At 38.5% G+C, this 23,326-nt stretch overlaps 1 protein-coding gene across 5 annotated transcripts in view; it reads left to right on the top strand.

Annotated features, from left to right (window-relative positions):
- SATB1 (SATB homeobox 1) overlaps nt 1-23,326 on the top strand; it is a 99,563-nt gene that overhangs the window by 11,392 nt on the left and 64,845 nt on the right. For 2 of the 5 annotated variants that reach the window (XM_039480360.2, XM_010335641.3), the window contains exons 1-5: nt 9,774-9,860; nt 12,482-12,716; nt 16,330-16,506; nt 17,283-17,409; nt 18,174-18,297. In XM_039480360.2, coding sequence (XP_039336294.1) covers nt 12,506-12,716; nt 16,330-16,506; nt 17,283-17,409; nt 18,174-18,297 — 639 coding nt within the window. In that variant the 5' untranslated portion in view covers nt 9,774-9,860; nt 12,482-12,505. Of the gene's footprint in view, nt 1-9,072; nt 9,102-9,773; nt 9,861-12,481; nt 12,717-16,329; nt 16,507-17,282; nt 17,410-18,173; nt 18,298-23,326 lie in introns of those variants that run through there. The other 3 variants (XM_003924927.4, XM_010335642.3, XM_010335644.3) reach the window with 2 other exon arrangements.

Here is a 23,326-nt window from a genome sequence, read left to right as displayed (position 1 = left end):
CAAATTATTATATGTAGAAATACTTTCATCCTTATTAGTATCACTAAAAAAGTAACTGGCCCTATTAAATTTGAAAGCCTTTTGTTTATTTAACAAAATTATTTTCTCTTATTAAAAAAGTAGAATCTAAAGTCTTTAGATGTAGACAATTTGCCAATTAGTACTTTATACAATTGTTACAATTGCAGCTGTGCTGCATATATGGGTGTGACACTCAAAGTACTGTTTAACTGAGAAAATCTATTTCATGAATATAGTTAATTTTTACTGTTTTGAAAAACATTCCAAAAGAATTTTTTTGACTTAAGGAACTTTTATTTGTTTGTTTTTTGTCTATGCTTCTTTCTCTTCTTTTGGCTAAGATATTGTGTTGAATAAAACCTTAAAAAAGAACGATTTTCTTACATTGAAGGACCCTCAAAGTGGGTGGGATTTTGGTCTCTAATTACCAATCCATGTTAATTATCCTTGGGTCAGGTAATCATCACATTAATTATGAAGCATAAACTGGACTGGACTGTTAGCAGGTAAGGACAAAGCAATGTAAGATTGGGGGTGGGGATGGGATTGTTCGGTGTGATGTAGCTCATTGTTTCTCTGAGGCTTGGCATGATATTTTCGTGATACTGTATATCTGCCAATGTTAGGCATACGTGAAAGATCATTTTGCTTTTGTGTTTTTGTTTTTGAAAGTGTTTATGTGGTGAAATATATCTAACAAAATACACCATTTTGACAGTTTCTAAGTGTACGATTCAGTGACATTAATTACATTCACACTGTTGTGCAACCATCACCACAGTTTGTTTCCAACTCTTTTCCATCAGCCCAAATACAATGTACTTTAGTTTTGAACGAAATTTCTCCTTCACTTCAACAAATTTCAAGTGTTACAGTAGTCTTTAATTATTGTCCAGGTGTGAAGCATTTGTTTCTGATGGTGACTTGCTTTCCCAATGGACAATCCCTCATTCAGTGTCTTATATCAGATATTGTCTTTGGCTGATGTTGCCACAAAAATGACCTGGACAAGGATTCAGGACCATCGTAACCTCAAATCCTTTCTCCTTCCAATTAAGCCAGGAGAGATTTGAAAATAACATTCATATCAACTAAGGAAATTTGGTTGATATGTACATCTTGGTTAAAAGTTGATTGGGAACAGTTGCTGTTTTATTTCACTGGAATTAAAAATTGGAGGATTTTACCTCGAGCTTTCTGAGAATATTAAAGGCACAGCAGCTAGGTCTAGGATGCTTTGCAGTTGGCTCCTTGACATGGACAATCTGAATACTTTGGTTCTGTTGAAGCGCAGTAACAGTCTGGAAATAAGTTGACAGTTTTCAGCCCTTCAAAGAGAAGCCCACTCAAGGTTGAGCAGTTGTCTGGGAGAAAAATCCTGCTATATTGAAAAAAGAATTAGCGGAAACTTGGATGGTTCTGGCTCCAGTAAATAATAGACTGGTTTGAGAACTGTACTTCCATGTATAATTTTGTGGTTAGTCGCCTATGTCTATGATGATAAATCACATACCTGCACAGGATTTCTGGCACCCCAGTAAATCTTAAGCAAGTGCCCAAATGCTAGTTTATTATGGTTCCTCAAATAGCATGTATTTATTTGCCAAATCAATGATCCAATAGCTTCCTGCCCCCACTTTTATTGCTTTTTTAGAAATTTGGAACAAGTAGCTTGCCCACACATATATTTCTTAAATTCTGGACAACTGCTGGTTCCTACAACAGCTTTAGCTTTTCCAAGTGACTCCAGCAGTGGGTTATAAACCACCTCAGAGATGTCCTGGCAGGCATATTTAATTCTCTATCTCTAAAACATCACCTAACCTGGTAGATGACAAACCTAGGTGTACATCAGAATCACCTTGAGAGCTTTAAAAAACGGAATGTCTTTTCCTCGCCCCCCCCCCAATTTAATTGCAGTGGGGTTCAGCCCGGACATCTGGGTTGTGATCTCAGTTCTTGGTTTTACTTCCTAAGATTGTCAAAGAGACTCTAGAAATATATACGTAAGTAAACCTTCAAGATGCTTAGAATCTTGCAGTGTGGAGAGGCAGACATATCGTTAAGAAATGCCACATTACATTCAGGACTGGCAGTGTGATGGAGCATGGCAAAGGAAATAACAGCTGGAGAAGGCTTCTGACTGACGAGAAGTCAAGCTGCACATTAAAGGAAATGGCAGAAGGGGGGTTCTGAAGTGAGAAGGGGCAGGAAGGACACTCCATAAGCTATAGGAAAAACATGAGGCATCCTTGTGAACTCCAGGGCAATTTCAAGAATCCTTATTTCTTCTTACTCAATTTTGATCTGGGTCTAGATAAAGGTACCAATTTTGATGGAATTACTACCATTGTGCCTTGTCAGATAAGTGATCCATACTGACATCCATGGAAGGAAAGGTAGCTAAAAAAATTTTTTTCCAATAAATTTTCCAATAAGACAGTATTATTTCTGAGTAAAAGGCCCAGATATCCTGTCGATTTTCAGAAGCCAGCTACAATGACTGTTCACTGTCCCTCTCCAGATCTCTGCAAACAAACATAAACATTGGATTTTTGCCCTCTAAACTATAATGACCTTTGTCTATTAAAACTATATCATAAATTAAATCTCTGTATTTACATCTACCCCAAGTAATTAGGAAACAACTTTTGATCACTATCAGTCTAGCTGTAACTGAAGTCCAACTTCTTAGGGGAAGAAAACAAAACAAAAATAAATCCTTAAACCCTATATTTAGAGTTCATTATCATCACTCCTTTAACTCACCTGCAACATTTTGAAGCTTTTTGCCATTATTCTCTGTGGTACATCATTATTTGTTATCTGGATGCCCTTCCAGTTTGAGTAGGTATCTACACTAATGCTTCCAAAAGAGCCATTTCTAAGGGCAGCTACGCTTACATAATGTGGGTACAGGGGTAAGGGTGGGAATGACCGTGGTTTTCAACTTCACCTATGAGATATTTAAATGTTCATGGAAAGCAGCTTTTGGACTAAACACATTATTTAAAATGTATTACAGAATGCTTTCAAGTACACATATGTCTAGAAAGTTCTCAAATTTGTATTTAGTAGTTTACAAGTCTCATTCCATGTAACTTTACAGATCTATAGGCTAATTCCAAAATGGAAAATTACCTTGATTCAGACGTCATTGGAATGTCTGAAAGCCATTTAGCAACTCTAAGACTCCTCCTGGCCAGGTCTTGCATTCCGTTAGTTGTCTTTTAAAGGAGTTCTCTAGGTAAGCACTGTCCAATGGAACTTTCTGCAGTGTGGAAGTGATCTATAATCTACATTGTCCACTATGATAGTATTAGCCACATGGGGCTATTGAGCACCTAAAATGGGAATTTTGGAATTAAATGATAAATTTTATTTAATTTTAATTAATTCAAATTTAAATGATATAACCACCTTCTCCAATGTTCCCTCTTCCTACAATCTGTCTTAAAAAAAAAAAAAAGTCAATGCAGTTAATAGTGGAAATTGGTTGCAAGTGACACTGTGAGCTTTTTGTTCCCATTTATTCATTTATAAATATTACAAGGACACTGTGTAAATTCCTAGTTCTCTGCTCTCATAGGGCTTACAGTCTAGTAAGGAGACAGTTATTAAACCAGCAATTACCCAAATTGTTAATTGATTAAGTCTGTGATGACTATTTCAAAGGAGAAAGACAAGATGCTGTGAGGGTATATAATGGGGGCCAAAACTTCTTGCATAATTAGAGAGTTTAATCAGAGTTCCAATTATTACCTAAACAAGAAAAGCATGAGGCAGCTTCCTTTCCCCAAGTTCAAGGCTGGGTCAGGTTGGCTGCAGGACCCATAGCTCTCAGAGTAGGGCAGCTAGCATGTGCCATGCCATGACCTCCAAAGAAGTGGGATCTGTTTAAGACGTAGGATCTTAATCTGATTAAGCTGTGTACACACACATACTGCAAACTTCTGAACCTGAACAAGTAGATTCTTTCCCAAACTGTATGAGGTTGTAATGATGTCGGTCACAGATAATATGTGAGAAGAAGGGTGTAATATTTACAGGATATTGCTTTTCTTCTCCAATATATATTTTGACAAAGTTGTTTGGGCTGCAGCCCCAGCTTTTTCCTTCCTGCTCTTTCAAATTGGTATTTGGTCCTTTCAGGAAACGATGTGGAAATCGGTCCTGACTTCCCAGACAGACAAAATGAGACACATGACAGCAAAACATATGGCTCAGATACACATCCTTATATGGCCAACATAGACCATATTCCCAGAAATTCATATATGGAAAACACCACCTGCAGCCAACGCCAAAAAACAAAGAGTTGACACGACAAAAAGAGCAATATGCTACATAAATTGTGCTGCTTTAAAAGTGTAGAGATAGCCAACTGTATTTGAATTTAAAAAGATGAAAAACAACCATGTCCTTAGAAAGTGTTATGGTGGTAAGCATTGCTTTGCTTACACAGTCACTGGCGGAGTTGCTATATCTTAAAAGCATTCGAATTCTAAATGCTTTCTCTGTTTATTACAAATGTATGTGCTATTCAGAACTCTGAATGTGTTTTAATGCGTTCGGATATCTGCCTGCATATTTATCTTAATACATTGCCATCTGAAACATGCAGTAGTCCTTTCATTAAGTTTTTAAAAATTTTCTGTGTAGCCAGGATAATGCCTTCACATGTGATAGAAAATAGATGCACTCTGTTTTAAATGTATATCCACATGTTAAATAGTTCATGTATTTGAATTGCAATATTTTATATTCCTGAGGTTTTCTATTTTCATGACCAGATTTATAAAGTTTATTTTAACTTTTTTTCAATACTTGCTTGCATCATTATTGCTAAATGTAAGATCCCTGTGTTGATGTTTTTTTCCTCCCACCATGATAGTTTATGTTCACATATGCCTAGGAAGGTGATATTTTCTTAATAATTGCTATGATTTGAATACTTGTCCTCTCCAAAACTCATGTTGAAATTTAATCCCTAATGTGGCAATATTGAGAGGTGGGGCCTTTAAGAGGTGTTTGGGTCATGTGGGCTTTGCTCTTATGAATGGATTAATCCATTTGTAGATTAAAGGGTTAATGGATTAATGGGTTATCATGGGAGTGGGATTGGTGGCTTTGTAAGAAAAGGAAGAGAGCCCTGAGCTAGCATACCAGGCCCCTTGCCATGTAATGTCCAGTGCCACCACCGGACTCTGCAGAGAGCTTCCACTAGGAAGAAGGCCCTTGTCAGATGAGGCTCCTCCAACTGGAATTTCTAGCCTCCGCGGTGTAAGAAATCAATTCCTTTTATTTATAAATCACCCAATTTCAGGTATTTGGTTATAAGCAACAGAAAACAGACTAAGACAAATTTCTTTCTTTTTTTGTTCTTTATTTTTTATCAAGCTTTACACTGGCCAATACTCAGTGGTTTATAATGAACTATTGTAAAGGGGTAGTTAATATATAGTAATTAATTTCATCAGTGACATATACCACTAGTACATAAACCTTTATGTGCCATTTTACTTATTTCCTGTAATATAGTTTTGGAATAAAAAAAAAATGTGCTTGAGGGAAAGTTTATATGTGATTAATAGATTCATGATTGTGCTATATTGTTATTCATTATAATGTAGTCGTTATTAGAAGCCTTTATGCTCATTTATTCTATTCATCATTTTCCAAAGCCACGTCAGTCCTTATCACATACTTTCATGTTTTGTGTTTATGAATAGATTTGTGACTCCTAGATAAAAGGTGCAATTCAAATTTAAGGGTTGCTGTATTAGTTCCCATATTATATTAGCATTGACTAGGTCATTAGGAGGGTAAGGCAGTCAGATGGCATTTTGTCTTATTTATTTCTGTAAAATGATGGAATAAGCATATTTACAATACTTTATTTCAGCCTATCTTAATATTGATATTTCCAGTGATCTTTGTTTAGTGGTGTTTTCTCTTAAATTTTGTTTTGCCCAGCAACTTTCTTTTCCTTCATAAAAAATACTCAGCTTGAGGTGACATTCCCTGGCTAACTTGTATTTTTTTGTGCGTGGACACTATAATTTTTCTTTATTTTTAAACAATGCTATTGTTTGTAAATTTGTTCAACACCATACTAGAGTGCACAGTCCCTACTGAAAACAAGGCATGTTTCAGGGAAACATGTCAGGCATTACTAGTTTGAAGCAACTGTTAAAGTATCCATATTGGAAATGTCAAATTTACCCTACCATATTTCTGTTTCTTATACTTGAGCTAATGTATCTTCCTTCATATTCCTTCACATTTTAACTTCTAAAAATTTACTATCATTTGGTCTTTAAAAATTTGCCTTAAAATTCTTTTCCTATTTTTGATGCGGTGTTTTCTACTATCACATGTTCATTCTTTTGCTCAAGGCTTGGGTTTGTGAGCCAAGATTCACGATTGCCTTCCCAAATTTTGACTAACCTTTCTGGTTTGAGGGTGAAACTGGGGTGCCATTAGAGTAATATATTTTCATTGTTTTTCTCCTGAACGTACCCTCCCCCAGGAGGCCATCATTTCCTATACTTTTCTGCTTTACCTTTTTGATTTTCTTTAGCTGTACTGTAAACAGTGTGCCTAAGAGTGCATTGGTGGCTTTACAGAGATTGATTTGCATATTTCCCTCTTATCTCAGTACTTGTGCTAACTTGTTGCTTTTTTATGTGTAACAAAATGTTTATCTGACAAGTTTTTTCTCTTTTCCCTACCAGCATACTCTGAAAAACAATTCTTATTTAATGATAAACTGCCTTCAGGGTGCTAAAATGCTAGTACTAATACCTAAGCGATAAATGATGCATTTCTACTTTGGGTGAGATTGTAATATTCTTTATTTCACATGAACTGTATTTAATAGATTGTCTAAACAAGAGAATCGTACTTATGTAGTAATGACCATTTATTTATCTTAACTGGGTAACCTACCCTAGATTGCAGGATAAGTGTTTATTGCTACAATAGATGTATTTACCAACCCAAACTTTCCTCTTCTGCCCAGGGTAAATTATGTGAAGAATGATGGCATCTCCTCCTTTATAATAACAAGTCAGGTCTCTTTCAAGTGACCCAAATTTTGTTTAACTCGGCCACGTATTTCTTCTTCCAAAGTATTCTCTGGCTCAAGAGTGAGGGCGATTTGAACCAACGTCTGACTAGTACAGAAAGCTCTTAGTTCTTTCTAACGTTGGCTCTTCATAGTTTAAGGACCACCCTCCTTAGAGGATAAGCACTCGGAGAGCCTTTCGAGGCTCCTGGCCTTTATTGCTCTACAAATGTTTCTGCACCCTCCGCGCTTCTCCGGAGAGATCCGCCTTCCGCGTGTACCCCTCCAGCCACTTCCTGAAGTCTCCCTACCTCAGTCCTCAGCGCCTGTCACCTGCGTCCCCGCGCCCCTCTCCCGCGGGGCCGGTGCGTCCCCCCGTCCCCCCGCCTCGCCTGTCCCTCCGCGACGCTCCGGGCGTACTCCTTTCTGTGGCTTTTGTGGCGTGTGGGTGGCTGGTTAGTTTTCTCCCCTGGCCCTCGCCCCCTCCTCCCCGTCGTCTTCCTTCCCCCCGCCCCCCGAGCCCGTCCTGCCCCTCCTCCCGCCCCGCTCCCGCTCGCACACCTGCCCCTGCCGCCCGCGCCCCGCGCGCTCCCCTCCCCGCTCCGGCGGCCGCTGCCAGGGAAGCCCCCTCTCCTCCTCCCCCCGCGCCCTCCCTGGCGCGTCTGGCGGCGGCCGGCGCTAGCCCTCGCGCGGCGCCCTGTTATTCTGGGTATTGTGTGTAATAAATGTCGGGCCGCCTCACTCTAATCAAGCTCATTACAAATTCTTGCGCGCCCGGGGCCGGAAACCGTGCGCTCCCCCCCTTCCCTCACTCATTCACGAGTTACTTGTCTTTCGGCTTTTTAACTCGCCGCCCCCGCCCCCTCCCCCAATCCCGGCCCTCCAGCCCGGGTTTTAATCCCCATCCCTTTTCCGCCCGCTCCGTGCACCCTGCCCCCCCACGCCGCCTTCCTCCTCGGCTCCGCACCCCCTTCCTCCCCTCCTCCCCCCTCCTCCGCCGCCGCCGCCGCCGCCGCCGCCACTTTCTCGCTCGCTCCCGCTCCCCGGACGCGGCGGAGGAGCCGGCCCCGCTGGGGAAGGCTCCGGGCGGCGGCGGGCGGCCGGGAGGAGGCTGCGTGCTCGGGGCTGGGGCTGCGAGCGGGGTGACTCTGTATTAAAATGAGGAGGAGGAAGAAGAGGCACCCACAGCGGCAGCGGCGGCGGCGGCGGCAGCAGCAGCGGGAGCAGCGGCGGAGAGGGCTGCAGCCCGGGCGGACGCGCGGAGCCGAGCGGGGCACGGCGGCGGCGGCTACAGCGGCCGGGAGGAGTCCGCTGCTCGTTTAATGGGGGCAGAGCCGGCGGCGAGGGCGCGAGCGAGCGAGGAGGGAGAGAGCGAGGCGGCCGCAGCCCCGTCCGGGGACTCGCGCTCACACGCACGCACACACAAACACGCGCACACACACACCTCTCCCTGTGCCACCCAGCAACACCCGGCCTCGCCACAACAACCAGCGCCGCGGCCGCCCTCCGGCCTGCCCGGGGGCCCAGCCGCGAGCCGGGGCGACTCCAGAGGACGCTGCCCGCCCCCCTCCTTCCTTTCGAGAAACTCCTGATCAGTTTTGTCGGGGTTCCTGGGCTTCTTTTCCCCCCAAGTCCTAGTGCCATTGTGGGGCTCGTTGTTTACCCTGGACTCTGGACGAGTGAGAGCTCGGCGACTTTTTGGGGGGAGGGGGCAGGGAGTTCGTCGCTGCCGAGGCGGTGGAGGTGGCTGGGGGTGCCTTCGTATCGTCCTCCTCCTCCTCCCCCTCCCCCCGAACCTCCTCTCTCCTCACTTGCTGGGACCCCAGAGGCTCACAGCCCCGCGTCCATGGGCAGGGAGAGGGTCCTCGGGGCTGTTGTCAGCGAGGGCGGAATCAAAAGTGGCATTTTAGTGCCTTTCCGGGGCTCTGCTCGCGACCCTCTGCCCCCCACCCTCGCTGTCCCCCTCTAGATGCCCTTGCTGGGGGTGCGAGGCTGTGGGGAAAAGTTTAAGGTTTGTTAATATTAGTCGCGATTCTTGGGGAGGGGGTGGGGGCGATTGGGAGGGAGGCGAGGTGGCCTTCCCAGTGCGCGTTCTTCGGGGTTGTTGGGGAATAATATTTCAAGTGACAGCCAGAAGTAGACTTTCTGTCCTCACACCGAAGAACCCGAGCTAGCAGGAGGGAGGGAGATAAGGCGAAGGGACCTTTTTTTTTTTTTTCCCCTTTTTGGAGACCTTGTCCGCAGTGATTCTTTTTTTTTTTTTTTTTTTAAGGAGAATCCTCAGTCACCACCTCGTTTCCCCAGCACCACCACAGTGTACAGCTCATAACGGGTTTTGCTTTGTTTTTACGATTTTCCCCCAACGAATCACTTGTCAGATCAATTTTATCTTCTTCCCCCTCCCTGCTTCCCACTCTCCCCTCCTCCCCATCGCAAACCCCGTTCTCTGAGGTTAGACATTTTACAAACCCGTAGATGTTGGTTTTCGAATTGTGATTTTTTTTTTTTTCTTAACCCCTTTTCTCATGGCTACTATTCTATACGTCTATTTCTTCCCTTCCCCCTCTTAGGGGGGCGGGGGTAGGGGAAGGGAAAATAACACAATTTCAGGGGAAGTCGCCTTCAGGTCTGCTGCCTTTTTTTTTTTTTTTTTTAATTAAAAAAAAAAAGGACATAGAAAACATCAGTCTTGAACTTCTCTTCAAGAACCCGGGCTGCAAAGGAAATCTCCTTTGTTTTTGTTATTTATATGCTGTCAAGTTTTGAAGTGGTGAGTTTCAGGTCGGTTTTGCTAATTTCACTCAGTAAAACTGCAGCGTTTCTGTTTCTAGATAGTACTTTGCTTCTTTGTCTCTTTAAAAGGTCACAGTGAAAGCTTGGCCTGGATTGTGCCGGCCATATGGAATGGATAAGGGCACAGTCTTAAAATGTGATTATGAGGTTGTGTGGGGGCGAAAGAGGCGATCCAGCTAGGAACTCATTGAAAAGGATCTCACATTGCAAAAGAATCGGTTCTTAAAAAACTAGAATTTCGTGCTTTTCTTTCTTTTTAAATGAAGTAGCTCTTGTTACTGAGTTCAGTTTTATTCCGTAATTATCATATGGTGTTAGTTTATGGGCAGAGAAATGGGGTTTTCAGAAAGTAGCTTGCTTTCTGTGTGGCAACCAGACATTTACACTAAAATGGGTTTTAACATGTGTAACTCAAAAGAAACTCTTCAGCCTGGCATCTGTTGAGACCATAGTTAGTTCTTGCTGCTGTCAGTCCAGGCAGGCCTCTTGGAGGTTGCTCTTTTCAATTCCAAACTGAGGTTTGGTGAACTTCAGCCAGGACATGGAGTTTAAATGAGAAAATTGGGTGTTTTATGGGCATGTAATTTTGGTTTGTAATGTAAAGCTTTTTACAGCATGACCTAGTGTTTAATAGATGCTTATAGGTGGGTATTCAAAGGACAGTTTTGCATGACCTGTATGATACTTTGATTGTCAATACATTAACTAAATTATATCACTTTCATTTGCTGAACAGTTTATAGTGTTGTTAAGCCTCATGATTACTTAATATGTTTTGTAGCATTAACTTTGATGCTGTTGTCTACACCTCCCCTCTTTTTTTTCTCTTAAATGGCCCCAAGGGCTAAGGATTTTTTTCTTTTCAAATCATGTTTTAAAATTCATCTTCTGCTCTAGGATAAGGCAACCAATTTCAGAAAAAGCAGCTCTGTATTATCCACATGAAACATTATAAAGAGTGTTTTGAATAAGTTAATAATCATTGCTTTCTAATTTTGGCTTTAGACTGCAGTTTAACATAATGGAAAAGAGTAATCTTGATAAAAAGTGGTTTAAAAAGGCACATTTATTGTTAATGAACCTCATAACCAAAAACAGATGGGACCTCGATCAACGGTAAACCTTTAGTTCTCAGTGTGCCACTCTGGAGTACAAAGATAAATAGCCATTAATGTTTCTCAAACTTTATAGTTCTTCAATTGGCATTCTTAAGGTTGCTTTTAAACCTCTAGATTAACGTTGCTGTCCCCCTTTTCTTGATTATATGGTAAGAAGTGGGCTATGGTTAAGCAGAAGAAAAAAATGTTTACAGAAAAGCCATGCTAATACAAACTGGCTTTCAACAAATCCAGATTTAAATAGCTTCAGTATAAGAATTTAAAACAAACAGAAGCTATGTCAAATTACTAGACAGCTAGGAAAAATGGTAATTATTCTCTCTGGTTTGCCTAAATATGAAACCCTTAGTTTTATAAGCTCAATACTTCAAATACCATGAAAGTTCATAAAATAATTCTACTTACCTGTTCTTATCAATCCTAGTTAAAACTATACTTTAAAAATGACTTTGATATTTTCTAATCACTTTACTATAAATAATGTGAAAATTGATGTCTAATACATAACTGAAAATAATTATCTGTTAACGTTTTGAAGTTAATTACGATGTTAATGCCATTGCATGCTGAGGTTATTTCTGAATACTGGATATTTTGTTTTACCAGTATCATCAAGGTTTTTTTTTTTTTTTTTTTTTTTTTCCTTCAGCTTGGCACTTCAACCTAATGTGCATATCATGAAGTATATTCAATTTACAAAAAATATTTATTTTTAACAGCCCTCTATTACTAATGGACACCTAAATGTTAACTCTAAAAACACATGAGTTTAATGCATCAGTACATTGGATATTTGAAAACCTTTCACTTATTTCTGTTTGCTTGGGGGTAAACTGATCCAATCACATGTTTGACCCAAAACTTGACTAGGTCTTTAACAAGTCACATAACTCTTGAAACTTTGGTAGTAGAAAACTTTTTCTAGTTATGCCACTGGGGAGTTTAAAAAGCAGTTAGATGTTTGTTACTTTCTTTAGAGATGGTTTATGTGTGTTTTTTAAAAATAAGAATTAAAACATATGTAAAAATATAAACATATGCGTTAGATTTCTAATATTTTGAACTGTGATAATCTTTCCATCCTTTATTAAAGTGTTTCTGCTGTCTTTTTGTAATGAGTTTCTAGTTGTTAAAAATTGGGACTACATAAATACAATTTGCTGTTTTCTTTTTAGCTATACTTCTGATAATTCTAAAAGTAAGCCCATTTTCCCTCACTTAGTTTTTTTTTTATAGGCCAATTACCTTTTTATTCATGTGTATTGGTACAGTTTCCACAGATCATTCTGTTAATTTGAATAAGAATGTAGGGCTATTATCTAGAAACGTAGTAACATCTGTATTATATCTGGAAAGGCCATGTTACAAATACATTATATTAGTAGAGAGAGATATCTAAAGCTAAAACATTTACATAGGATACATATATACATACAGGTCCCCAACCAATTATAACTGTCTTCTTTTTAAATTCTGGCAGGTGATCTTTAGACAGTGACTGAGTATGGATCATTTGAACGAGGCAACTCAGGGGAAAGAACATTCAGAAATGTCTAACAATGTGAGTGATCCGAAGGGTCCACCAGCCAAGATTGCCCGCCTGGAGCAGAACGGGAGCCCACTAGGAAGAGGAAGGCTTGGGAGTACAGGTGCAAAAATGCAGGGAGTGCCTTTAAAACACTCGGGCCATCTGATGAAAACCAACCTTAGGAAAGGTAAATACTTTCAAGCCAAATCCTGGAAAGCTGAAAGCCCTGGTGTCTACACAAGGCCACATTGTGTGGGGGTGGAGTGGCAGAACATGTTTTGTATACTCTGCCTTTATTCTCTTTCCGATCTTAAATTAGTTGCATTCTGGGTCCTTAGTATCAATCACTTTAGAAAGTATAGGCTCCATGCTTGGGTGGAGCATTTTACTGTAGACTGGAATCATTGGACATTTCAGATTCTAAGGACTGAATTAAATATAATGGTCTTAGTTTACGCAGGGGTCCATTCAAAAGGTGTTACAGTAGAGGATTGTAGGCGGCTGTTGCTTTAAACTAACCTGATTAAGAATAAAACACTTAGATGGTTTGAGAGCTACCCTAGCTTCTTTCTAAGATTTTTGGTTGTAAGGCAGTTTCAGAGATCTTAAAAGTCTTGCACAGAAGTTGTGTCGTGTTATTTTTCGTGGCTTATTTTCTTAAGAGAAAATTCATTAGTATTGAAAAATCTGATGATTCTAGTTTTAAATTTTTGTTTTAATTGGGTATGCTTGATGAAGAAAGAACAGATTTCGGCAAGTTTATAAAGGGAAGATGTGTAACTATGTGACTCTTTTCTACCAGTATTAAATTGATGCAGTTTAACAACTTTGACTGTTTAACAGTGTTGTTCCTGTAAAGCAGTGCCTATCCCCGGTTGTAATGCCTGTGCCTCCTAAGGAGTTTCATCCTGTGTCTGAATAACATGTATAGGAATCAGATTGTCCTTAAATTTGCTAAGCAATGGATTAAAAATGCTGTATTTTAGCAACCAAGAATATTAAGTAGATAAAGTTAGAAAGCAGAGGAATTTCATTGTGCTTGATGCATAACATTTATCATACAATCATTTATTTTTTCCTTGGTTTGGCGAAAACAAAGAATATATTGATCCTGAAATGAACAGACACAGCAGTCCGTATTGTTAGATCTTTATCTATTAAAAATGGAAAAACAGCACTTCAGCAAATTCTTTGGCCTCTACTCATGATTACCCTATTTATTGATTGTTTGCCAAGAATGTATGCATCTTAAGAAAGCCAGGGTAAGAGCATTAAAAATATAATTTATTACGGCTTTTCAAACAGAGTGCATTAATATTGTACTGTGAAGCACTGGGGCTCTATAAAAAAGACTTTCTGACGCCTGCAAACATGTAAGTTCCATAAATTCCTAAATAGGAGATTTCAGCTGTCTCTGGTATTATGTGATATTTGCACAGCAAACTTTAATGCCAGGACAGTTTTAGACAAGGATTCTACAGACTTCACTGCTCCTTATGGCAGACGTGCTGTTTACACAGGCTCATAAACCTTCAGCAAAAGCTTCTAAGACTGCCTTCAGGTTTAAATCATGTGGTATTTTTAGCATTCAGCAGTGACCAGTGCTCTCCCCTTTAAATGCTGGAAGGTTATGAAGTTGCTGTAGTTGGAACTCTCGCCAAACACTAGCACAAATAATCGGACAGTTCAGAGAAGGCTTATGTTCAGCGTTATTCCCAGGAACAGAAGGGTAACCGCAACAGTTTGCTAGAACTGTAATTAGATGATACTCTTGTTACTTTATAGCCATCTTTATTATTTTAGGGTACCTCTAAACATGATCGATAAAATCCAGAATAAATCCAATATATTTCAATAGTTTGAAAACCCTGCAGTTCATAGGTTTAAGGAAAAGCATATTGTAGAATACATCTGTTTAATCCTACAAAAGGAAGAATCAATTTGTATGTTTTTGTTGTACTTACTCAACTCTTTGAAGATATCAGGACAGGAGGAGGAAGAACGAAAAGTACAGTAAATTCACTTCCTGCTCAAACGCTTTTTTGTTTTGTTTTTTGAATGTATTCTAAAAATGCAGGTTAATTGTGGAAGGGTCTCAGATACTTCAAATAACAAAATTGCTAAAGCCTTTTCCTGGGTTTTTATTAATATTTCCATCTTATTTTTCTTGTGCATGGTTTCTGTCTGACAGGTGCTAGATGAAAATTATGGCTGAGATGAGAAAGCACTACTAAGAAAAAGGGATTGAATGTTTTTATTTGTTTAGGCGATTTTGTCAAAATACCTTCAAGCCAAGGAAGAAATCACCAGTTTGCATATTGCTATTTTTGCTGTGGTCTCCTCAAGTTGTCTTCTGATCCCTGACGGGTTCTCTCACTGGTATAAAACAGCTGAATGAATGACAAAAATATTGGCAAGCTCTGAGGCTTGTTTTTCGTGCCTATCCTATTGGTACCTCTGAATGAGTTTGTGACTTTTTCTAAGCAAACCTAAAGGGGTTTATTTGTCAGAGCTAGAATCTCTCGTGAACAGTTCACTAAAGCTTTGGTGAAGACTCACATGTAGAAGGATGTAGCTGTTTTATTGCCGGCTTTTGTTCAACAGAAACAAGCAAATAGAGAATCTTTAAAGAGCCTCTCTGGTGTCAGTAGGAAATCCTGATTTTTAGCTGCGGTTGCTGTGTACTACACATCTTCAGAAGTTGGTAGGATTCTGTGAGTCCAGGGGACAGAGCTTATAGAGGCATTAGTATTGTAGGACTAATTGTGGATCCTGGGTGCCCTGTTAAAGTAACCCTTGTCATCATTTATGCTAAAGATGATACCCTTCTGGCAGTTTGCCACAGTACAATTCAGATGCATCTGCTTTTAACCCTTTTCCGTTATCATTGGAAGTCTGACAGTGAGCTGCATAAACACCTTGAGTACTACAGCATTCCGTAATCTCAATTTCTAGAAGAAGCCTCTTTCCAATAGTGCTGTGGCTTGTGCTTATTAATCATCTGGCTACTGAGTTACTATTGGATTAAAATATATAAAGAGAGAGCGCACCAAATCTATGCAGATTCCTTTATCCTAATATGTCCTGATAAGGTCAGTTTCCTTTTCTCTTTCTCATTTTTATCTTATTTACTATAACAAAGATCGTTGATTTTAAAGACTTGCGGATACTGTGTTATCTTTTCAGTTAGGTAGGTTAAATGAGTATTCATAAAAGCAAATGGTATTTATGTGGATTATGCACATATTGAAATTGTATATTATGAGTACCAGTTTGGTTAAGTACTTTGTGCGAAACCAGTTAGAGTTAATTTCTAAAAAAGGAAGAAAATGAAAATTTCATTGTCAAAGATAATTTGTTTGGACACAAACAGGAAAAGTTTATTATTAACAAAATCATGTAAGCAGTAGGAATGTAGGGTCTTCTGAAGATAACTAGTGAGTTATGTTTGCATACTATATACTCATAGCAAACTAGAGAAGACACATTTATTTCTCTTTTGTCACCATTATTATTTGATCAGAAAGGTAATTCTGCATTCATTGCTTTTGGAAAATGCACTGTTAATTTAAAGCCCAACTTACCTTAGGACCAAGTTCACATTCTACTTAAATATTTCTCTTACAACTTTAAATAATACGGGAATGTATATGTTTGTGTGCATGTGCCTGTAGTTCTGTACCCAGTCTAAAAGCACAATGAATCTCTTGTGATTATTTTCATGGCTAATTTTTCCTCTCTCAAGCTGTATTTCTGAAGATTGTTGGTTTTCCATCTCTTTTTCTTCGTCTTTTTGATAGGAACCATGCTACCGGTTTTCTGTGTGGTGGAACATTATGAAAATGCCATTGAATATGATTGCAAGGAGGAGCATGCAGAATTTGTGTTGGTGAGAAAGGATATGCTTTTCAACCAGCTGATAGAAATGGCACTGCTGTCTCTAGGTTATTCACATAGCTCTGCTGCCCAGGCCAAAGGTAAATAATGTGTACGTGGGGTTGGAAAAATTGCTTGGCATCCTTTGTTTACCTTGCAGAGAAAGCACTGAATATTTTTATTCAAAGAACTGTAGCCTGTGTATTACATTGGTTCCTTATAGGCTGTGGCTTTAAAAAATTGGCTTAATTCAGTTTGGTTTAGTTAACACACATTTTGCTCATGTGGAATGTCGAGGTAGATTTTTTTTTTAAATTACTTCAGCTGAATCATTAGTATGCTTATTGACCTTAATAATCTGCTCCACTGAGGACCCACAAGGAAGTGAGGAGCGTATTTGAGCAGATGGACTGTTGAGAGTCAATTTGCATTTATGACTGAATATCTAGTTCTGTTTCTTTTATTCTGTTTCTGATGGTTTTATGGGCTGTAAAGTATTTTTCAATGCTGATTCCCACTGCAATAGAGAATCTTATCTAAATCGTAAAGCCATTTAGAACTGGTTCAGCTATGTCTTATTAGAACTTCCTGTAAGTTAGGAAAATGTGGCCTTATGCATAGGTTTTATTGATGGGGTTTTATTTCCAAAATAATAAACAACCCTATAGTCATTTACATAATTTTACAATTTGGAAAGCTAAGCTGTGAATATTTTCATTGACCTGCCTTTTAGAAGGAAGGGAATCATTCAAACAGAAATAACAGTATTGCCTGTGGTAGGGGTAGCAGAAAAAAAAAAAAAAAAAGATCACCCTTCTACTAGATTTGGTATCTGAGGGTAAAATATTTAGTGACATATTCCCTTTATCTGAAATAGGGCTAATTCAGGTTGGAAAATGGAATCCAGTTCCACTGTCTTACGTGACAGATGCCCCTGATGCTACAGTAGCAGATATGCTTCAAGATGTGTATCATGTGGTCACATTGAAAATTCAGTTACACAGGTGAGTCAAAACAGCAAGTCTAGGGTGAAACGTTCTTCTTACCTGGTCTTTTTGAAATGAAGCATCTCTCTTTGGTCAACCTTCAATTTTTTTTTTTTACTCTGTGTTTCAGAAAGGTTAATACAGATTGATTTTGTTACCCTATCCTTCTGCCTTTTTTCCTGACGTCAGTGTATAATTTAAAAGTATCTCCCCCCCACATACACAAAATTTGTAGGTTTGTGCAGATTATCAAAAGACAAGACTTTTTAGGTTTAGTCAATTAAATAATGCATTACAAGAAGGCATTTTACATAAAGTTTACTTAAGAAAAAAATATTTTTGCATATCATGAACAGTGCCATCTGTGTACATTTTGTGAAAGACTGTCTTATTCACTATTACCACAATCTTATTTATTTTTTTTACGATTTTAATTCGTATGAACAGAGTAATGAAAGGAAATCGGTTAATACGTTAAAGCTTTTCACGATGGCTCATGAGAAGGCAGTACACCTTAAATTGTCTTCCCAAGCGCATCAGAGCAGGAAGGTAGAAGTAACATGAAAAAATAGCCACCACAGGCAGCTGATGTATAATTCATGCATCGATACAGCAGATGTGTTGTATAAAGTAATTAACTAATCGGAACAATCAGGAGACCGAGAGCAATCTCCAGATGCATCTGTTTGATGCGCAAAATGAAATCTGTCTGTCTTAAAGGAATGTTCTGCAGCGGGATGCAATCTTGTAATAATCCCCTTTCTAATCTGTGTCTCAAATAGTTGCCCCAAACTAGAAGACTTGCCTCCCGAACAATGGTCGCACACCACAGTGAGGAATGCTCTGAAGGACTTACTGAAAGATATGAATCAGAGTTCGTTGGCCAAGGAGTGCCCCCTTTCACAGGTACTTAGCATAGCATGTAATAAATAATAAGACATCATGGGCAACCCTGATTTGAGGTTTGATGGAGCTCCCTAGTTTAAAGCAACTGGTATCTGAAGCAAGAATCTGCCAAAAATGCAAAGTGACTTGACCGCTGGTGACCTTTTAAAATATGCCTGATTCGTTCTGAACAGCGCCTATACGCTTTTTCTCCCTTGGGGAAAAGAGCCAAAGGACTGTTTACAGGAAAAACAGTTCAGCGGAAGACTCCGATGGCTAGTTTTTAGATTTGTCTTCTTTCTGAGTGCTGTGAGCATGATGGCTACATTCTCCTGAATGCCCTTATTTAAGAAAGAGTCGAGGTGGTACTACTCCCACAAAGCTTCGGTGAGTGGGAATGGCAGTGTCAGTGATAATGCGAAGAACTTCACTGTGCTATCTGCAAAAAGTAACTGTACGTTTCTTGGATTACTTTACTCATTACCAAAAAATCAAAAGTGTTTCAGTAAAAATAATTATGAAAATAATTAGCCATAACTAAAAGTTGAATAGTTGTTAATTCATTCAGATTTTGTGACCAATTCTGTGGCTTTGGTTTACTTCTTTTCTGTTTTTTTAAGTGGAATCTTCTTTTTCTCCCTCTTAGTTGCCTGTCATACCATCAGGGATTTTTGAAATGAAATAAAGATTTTAAAATTATTTTCCTTGATCTCTTTAGAATAATTTGGTGGAGGGCAGCTAAAACTCTAGGTAGAGACTGCCTACCTGCTTATAAACAGAAAATCAAACATTTTTGATGAAACTCAGCTGATTTCAAATACAAAAGAAAAAGGATGTTGTGGATCTGCTGTTAAGGGCTGCTTGTGGGGTCACCATGTACATGTGTTACAGTCATCCCCTCTGCATCCAAATCTATTTTAAGGCCATTCCATGATGCAGTATGATTGGAGTCTTGGTCCACCTAGATTTTTACCAAATATTTAATGTTTTCTTTTAATTTGAGTTTTAATTCTGAATATTAGTCTCAGTCATTTGAACTTGAACTGTGTAACTGCTGTATACATTTCTGCAATTGAGAGATCTCAAAGTGTATTTCTGCTATATTCTCAGTAGTAGATACTCTCAAAATGTATTTCTAATGTGAGGCTCATGACGATTATTGGGTACCTTTGGCAGGAAACTTACGGGCTTTGTGCTTCTGTTTCATAAAAACTCCATGCATTTCAGATTTGCTAACTTACAGTCTAACATTTTAACTTTGATATTTGCTAGAAATTTTAGAAATAAAGCAAATGAATTAAGTTTATAATGAACAACTTTCTATATTCTTCCAAGGTAAGCTATAGCCACAGGTTACATATTCTCTGTATTGCTAAGCGTCCATTTCTTGCAATTCAGAGTACACTTTTTTATTTTTATTTTTTTGTCATTTTAGCTAATCTCCTATCTTCCCTCTCTCTCCCTTGGAATAGAGAGGATATGAATTTATAACCATCAAATAAAAGTAATTAAATTAATTAAACACAGTTAAATCACTAGGATTATATAATAAAAGTAGGGTGACTCTTCAGTGGCTTCATTTCGCAGAAAACTCCAGATAACATGTTACATGGTTGCTAACACTTGAAAATTTGAAATGGTCTAGAAATAAACTTTGAAAAAAACTCAGTTAAAACATAATATAAATACCCAGTACAGAAATTGCATGTGTCTTTATGTTACTAAATGTCCCATTGATCTTGGAAGTACATTCAGACAAAGACTTAAGGCATTTACTCTGAGCTGAAGAAGATGTTAGTACAAATATTTATTGATACAGTTAGTGAGAACTAATTGTTAAATGACATAACATTCAGCCAGTAAACTCCACCTCACTATAACTTATAAATAGAATTTTGAATTTACTTTGTGTTATTGTGGAAAATGAATTGAATACAGACAATTATAACATTAAGTAGAATGACAAAATGTAATTCAGGACTTGGTTTGGAGTCATACATTGGTGAATTTCTGTAGAGAGAGGTTTTCAGATACATGGCCTCCTGTAACTGGATACCTCACTGTAATCATTAAGTGATGGAACTAGGCTGCAATTTCAACATCAGTTATAATTACAGTATTCTTTTCCTTAAAAAAATCTTCCAAAAATTCAGCATAGTTTAGCAGTGAAAGCAAATATTTGAAATTAATTTAATATTTAACAGTATGAAAAATGTAAATTGTTCTCTAAATGAGGGAGTTATTTTACATTTTGCTGAATCATCTTCTATCTTTCTATGAATCTGATACTCTAGTCAGAATGTTTTCAATAAACTGTTTTCTGTTTGCTTCTTGATTATGTTTTTCTGTCTAGAGTTATTAAGATGAGAGATGCAAGTTCCCTAAAGCCTATGTCCAAAATATATGCCGAGTTTGACAAAACTACTCTTTTTCCTATGGTTAAGATTTGGTGATAAAGATGTTATGGTGAAAAATGCCTTGCAAATAAATATGACCTCAGTCTTGTACAAAATGGGACCTAACACCAAGAAATGCCAAGTGTTGAGGCCTTTCTTCCCCTATGGAGTGTTGATTCATTCATGCAAGAGAACTTTTGGCATGCAATTCAACATACACCTTTTACCATAGAGTGTTTTATTTTGTTGAATATGATAAAGTGTTCCAGTAGCAAGTATGGTTACAGGGTCCCTCAATATTAAACTTAGTATAAAGGATTTTGCCTGGGGTGTTGGACAAGCGCTGCCTCCAATGCTCTTAGGATGGTAGTATAATGCTTGCTAAGCAAATGTCCATTTGGTCTTGAGTTCTTAGAACCAGAAGGGATTATCCTTCCTAGGCTCTTCCCCTTTGACAGTTGAAACGAGCCAGTGTCCCTGGAGATTAAAGTAATGGTGCTAGTTAATGACTGACACAAAAGTCATGACTTGCTAAGCTTATGTCCTTGGCTGATGATAAATTTTAAAAGTGTTGATTTAGCTACTCAGGAGGCTGAGGCAGGAGAATTACTTGAACCTGGGGGGCGGAGGTTGCAGTGAGCTGAGATTGTGCTGCTGCACTCCAGCCTGGTGACAGAGTGAGACTCCATCTCAAAAAACAAAGCAAAACAAAAGAAAAGAAAACCCAAAAACTTATATTTGGGTACAATAATGTTTTCTGTGATAATATTTGTAAGGTTTTCTCCAGCTACAGAAATTCCATAAGTGGGCTTGGCTTGATTTACAACTCATACCTTTATTTCTGTTATCACTTTCCTATCATAAATCTGCCCAAATAGATTGACACTCATTTATTAAGTTCTTTGTACCACGTGTTTTTTTTTTATTTTTGTGAAATGTTCTAAGACATAAGAAATGCTTAGCTCATTATAGGTCTGAGGATGGATGTTTTGTTGTCACGTTGTTTTTTTCAGTGGATGTGGTTAGATAAATTGGATGTTACATTCTGAACTGCAGCTAAGGAGGAGAGAATAAACTCTGATTTGGGGACAAGAAAGCCTGTAATCATAAAACTTTGAGGATATGGATTTGGGAGGAAAATTGGGAATTTAAAAAGTGAACAATTTGATTTATTAGAAAACATTACCTTTTGATGCTTATTTTCCCTGGAGTTTTAGAAATTGCATTTAAACACTAGATAAATATATACACATTCTGTTACAGGGGTAAATTCATTTTGTTAAGTAAAAGGTCAGCTATTAACTTCTACCAGCCTAATGTCTTCATTCTAAAAATGTTTAGGTCAAATATTTTATGGTGGTTTTTAATCTGATTTGCTCATTTTTACCTCTCCTCTGTCACCACACACGGGCGCGTGCACACACACACACACACACACACACACGCACGCACACATACGCACCACAGCTTTCACGTTTTTAAGGCATTGGATTATTTTCTCTCTTATTTCTCACCTGGAAAAGATATCTCTAAGCCAAGTCATATAAAGTGGCTGAGAACTGTCATTTTTATTTTCAAGTAGTAAAATATATACAAAATAAATTTAAATTTGAACATTCCATTTAGAAGTAATATTTCCGAGAAAGATGATTTTCCAATTTTCCTGTTTTTCACAGCATCTGAGGATGTCAAATATGTTGGACAGTTTATTTATTAATGGCAAAATAGATTTTAAAAAGAAACTGCCCTGTGCTCCTGAAGCTTAGCTTCAGTACTGCTCTCCTGAAACGCGACAGTCATTTCCGTAGGGATTGAATACACTTCCATGTTCAGTTGATTTTCAGTCTGTATTATGAATGATACTGGAGCAACAATTAGAAAATCTGTCATGTTACAGAAAAGTGTTTTTAATAAACTACTTTGTTTCACAGTTTTTGAACTGAAATTACATATTTCTTAAAAGTAATCACATTCTTAAGAGAATAGCCAGCATCAGTATTCATATGTTGCATTTCACGTGAGAGTCTAACCTATGAAATTTGTTTGCATACTCATATATTCAAAGGTATGTATCGACAGTCCGCTGTATGCCAGGCATTCTGTTTCCTATGTAGTAATAAGGATATGACATCTTAATAGTTGAAATAATAGTATTACACTTTGATTTAGTGCTTTTGATGTATCGAGAGTGCCTTTGGTCCCGCTAAGTAGGATATAGTCTTATATTCCCATTTTTAAATGAGGAACTCAAGGCACAGAATGTTGATACGAATGTCTGTGGGTACCTCACTGGTGAAGCAGAAGGGTAAGACTTCACACCCAGAGCCCGTGAGCTTTGCCAAGCATCCTTTTTCATCACATACCACAAACAAAGGAATTGTAAAAAAGACAAAATGAAAGCCTCTCAGATGAATTTGGTAGGTTTTATAATATGCTTTGATTTCTCTAAAGTACTGATAACTACTTGTAGTTCTCCAAGTATATTTATTCTCATTACTGAAAATTTTCTTTAATGTGTTTTGGTTTATTGTCTTGTTTTAAAAGTGCATTGCTATCATTTCAAGCCCCCAATCATGGGTAATCCAGACAGGAACTGACTTTCGGGATAACTTGGCATTTGGGATGTTCCAAAAGATTTGCCCGTATAGTTCTGT

The sequence above is a fragment of the Saimiri boliviensis genome, chromosome 9 (assembly GCF_048565385.1).
Source record: "Saimiri boliviensis isolate mSaiBol1 chromosome 9, mSaiBol1.pri, whole genome shotgun sequence".
Lineage (NCBI taxonomy): Eukaryota > Metazoa > Chordata > Mammalia > Primates > Cebidae > Saimiri > Saimiri boliviensis.
The sequence above is the reverse complement of the archived record's forward strand: the minus strand, read 5'-3'. Positions and strand labels throughout refer to the sequence as shown.